The sequence below is a fragment of the Tupaia chinensis genome, unplaced genomic scaffold (assembly GCF_000334495.1).
Source record: "Tupaia chinensis unplaced genomic scaffold, TupChi_1.0 Scaffold000113_1, whole genome shotgun sequence".
Lineage (NCBI taxonomy): Eukaryota > Metazoa > Chordata > Mammalia > Scandentia > Tupaiidae > Tupaia > Tupaia belangeri.
Genome location: NW_006159577.1, coordinates 4347612 through 4350811, shown reverse-complemented (window position 1 = coordinate 4350811; position 3200 = coordinate 4347612). Strand labels below are relative to the sequence as shown.

The window sequence follows — 3200 nt, the reverse complement described above, 5'->3', positions numbered from 1 at the left end:
GGCAAAATAAAAGATAAATAAATAAATAGTATGATGTGAAGCCAATGAACCTGTATTTGAATCTTGTTAAATGGGTCCACGTTATTTCACTATGTGGCTTAAATATAAGCTCTAACCAGTCTTCTATAATTGAGCTTTCAGGAATATTTTTAGGTATTAGCCTCCCCTCCCCATATTACATTAATTTAGTTTACTAAAAATCTCAGATTCACTTTTGATTCATTATTAAACTTTAAGTTTCTTTCAAGGAAACAAACCTGAAAATTGGGGGACTTAAGATAGTATCTGGGCATTTCTATTTCAACTGGTGCTAAACTATATCTGAACATGGAATAGAATTCAGAACTCAGAACTCCATGAAAGAGAGCAAGTGTCCAGAGACCTGATGTCACACAGGCTGTGTCCTGGCTGGTGTAGAAGTTGAAGCCAGACAACGCTGTCTATTCTACTACTATCTCTGGTGGAAGATTGGGCTACAAAAAGCAAGCTCTTCAACCTTGGGTCTTAATACTTAGAATTGTCTTTCTCAAATCTTTGATTTGAGAATTTGAGAAATTTCGATAAGATGACCTGTCCCCTAAAGTTTATTTTAATTGTACTTTTTTTTTACTTTCGGCCTTTGTATAGCTATGAAGAGTTAAGACTTAGTAAGTATGCTTTGACAATCATATTGTTTATTCTCCTCTGGCTCACTTCCCGTTTTCAAAGAATTGAACAAACTGCTTTTCCCAAATTGGATTTCCTGAAAGAATGTAGGATTAGGATGAAAAATGACAAAAAATGATGAAATTTTTATCTTGGGACCAGCAGATGGCATAATGGTTACGTCGCTGAACCTCCCACGTGGTCAACCACCATTAGAGTCCCAGACTTAGTAGCCTGAAACTCACCCTGGGTGCGTGTGCATGTGTGCCCAGATCCCAAGAGGAGAATGGAGGAGATGAGATTGTGGTGTAGCCATCCCCACCCACACTCCCAGGGGAGTAATTTCTAGCTCTCTGTCTGCCGGCAGGTGGCGTGGTGGTTAAGGTGTTGGACTCCCACATGATCAACTGTGGTTTGAGTCTTTGGTGGCTTGCTTTCTTGCTCTCTCTCTTTCTGTCTCTCTCTCTCTCTCGTCAAATTAAAAAATAATAATATGGGACCAGCAGGTGGCATAATGGCTATGTTGCTGGACTCCCATATAGTCGACTGCAGTTTGAATACCAGACCCCCCGAGGCTTAAAACATGCTGGGCACATGCGCATGCGTGCCCAAAATCCCAAGTGGAGAATAGAGAAGAAAGGATTGTGGCATGGTCTTCCCCTCTGTGGGGCGATTTCTCGCTTTCTATCTGTCTGTCTGTCTGTCTGTCTCTCCAGTGAATACATACGCCCTATAGCAAAAATCTCCAAATAATAAAATAATAATAATAATAGTAAATAAAATTAAATAATTATTTTTTAAAAACCTATCATATACATAATGGATTTGTAATTTGTTCAGTATTGTCAGAAAATAACATATTCAAATAGTCATATCTTTAGGGGAGTCTTGAGCCTGATATATAGCAAAAGGTCAGTTCTAATACAAACGTAGTTTAGGAGATATTTGGGACTGAAACCATTAACTGCAGTTCAGGCCTGTTTATTATTTATAGTGTGTATTACTGTCTATGAAAGCATAAAATTTCTTCCTACTGTTTTTCCTTTTGCTTCCTTTCTCTCTGGATTTTGCATTTTAGTTTCTTCTTATCCACAAATTAACTCTTTTACCAACCCTTGGACCAGCTTAGAATGCCTAGAAAGATCATTTGTGTTTTAGACACATACGGACCTGTGTTTGGGATCCATTCTTCCTCCACCGAAGCAAGCATATTGAGGTTGCCAAGTGGCTGAGTGGGGAGGGAGGCCATGCTCACTGTTTTCCTGTCTTTTCCTGTCTAGCAAATCCTTATCAGTCTTTTGACCATCGGACGATAATTATGCTCATCATTGTTGGTGGTATCCTGGCATCTGTGATCATGCTGACATGTGTTGTCTTCTGTCTTTACTTCAAAGTATCCCGAGCATTGAGGTGAGTCAGTGAGTAAGAGTGAATAACGCCCTCTCAAATGGGATACCTACGGCTCTGCTTGAACAGGGTCATTTCTTGCTGCTGAGGTCATATCCTTAATGAGATTAAGGAGAGTGGGTAGGTTTGGAAAAGCAAAGGCAGGTAGGTATAGAATCTTTTTTTTTTTTTCCTGATTTAGATTTTCAAGCTCATAAGTAGAATGTTTCCAGCCTGGGGGCCCTGTGTCAGTGAAGCTTTGCTGTCAGTTGACCTCACTGAGTTTACCATAAGATATTTAATTCGACTCCATGCCTGAGCCTCTATCTGCCCTGAGTTCGTAGATTACACACGCTATAGGGTTGCTTCATGAATGAACATCTACCCTGTACTCATACAGAGGACAGACTGGATTGATCTCCTCTGGCCTGATTTTGGGCGCTTTCAAGATACTCCTTCATTCCTTGTCAATGGCTTCGGGAACAGTAAGCTGGGATAGCTGAGCTGTGTGAATATTCTGAGAACAGCTGGCAAAGGGTCGTAGGTCAGACAAGAGATGACTAAAGTTGGGGAAGAAGACCCTTCAAGTATGGAAGAGATTGGTTGTCAGAAGCAATTGTGTTACCAATGTAGAGAGTTAGATGGTAAACCCCAAAGCCTAGGCCATAGCCTACTGCAACACTTTCTCTGTCATTCCGGCATCTTGAGGGCCTGCAGTGACCAGGCTTATAATTATTTTCCCCTTACTTTTGTGACCTGATTTTATATCGATAGCAGTGGTAGGAGGGAAAGGGATTAGAAAATAACTTAGGATCGGGGTAAAAAGTTTAAATCTAGGGCTGGCATCACATGTGTGATTGGCCGCAGCCCTAAACTTTCCAGATACCTCAACAATTGTAGAAAACAGACTTGAGAAGAAAAATTCTAAGCACATGCTTTGTGTATGTCTTTTCTTAAGAGCTGCAATGGAAGCTGATGATGTGGCTGAAAACTGTCATAATCTAGCCAAGATCACCGAGAGCAAGTGCTTGCATAATAAGTTTGCCCGGGCCAAAACCACCACCACTGAGTCTTGTCGTGCCCTCCAGTGCTGTGATGAATGTGGCATATATGCAGATTTTGATCCCCTGCCACCTTGCTATTGTGACATAAATGAGGGACTCTGACTT

The 3200-nt window shown here is 40.9% G+C and overlaps 1 protein-coding gene across 1 annotated transcript; it reads left to right on the top strand.

Annotated features, from left to right (window-relative positions):
• The first annotated feature begins 388 nt into the window (after nucleotides 1-388).
• On the top strand, nucleotides 389-3197 carry FAM24B (family with sequence similarity 24 member B). Its single transcript, XM_006143929.1, has 3 exons — nucleotides 389-647; nucleotides 1926-2055; nucleotides 2990-3197. The coding sequence occupies exons 1-3, from the start codon at nucleotides 566-568 to the stop codon at nucleotides 3195-3197; spliced, it is 420 nt and encodes a 139-aa protein (XP_006143991.1). The 5' UTR covers nucleotides 389-565.
• The last annotated feature ends 3 nt before the right edge of the window (nucleotides 3198-3200 follow it).

Coding starts and splice junctions, on each gene's coding strand:
- FAM24B (XM_006143929.1), top strand. CDS start 566: ATGACCTGTCCCCTAAAGTTTATTTTAATTGTACTTTTTTTTTACTTT. Junction 648..1,925: donor CTATGAAGAGTTAAGACTTA/GTAAGTATGCTT, acceptor TTTCCTGTCTAG/CAAATCCTTATCAGTCTTTT. Junction 2,056..2,989: donor AAAGTATCCCGAGCATTGAG/GTGAGTCAGTGA, acceptor TCTTTTCTTAAG/AGCTGCAATGGAAGCTGATG.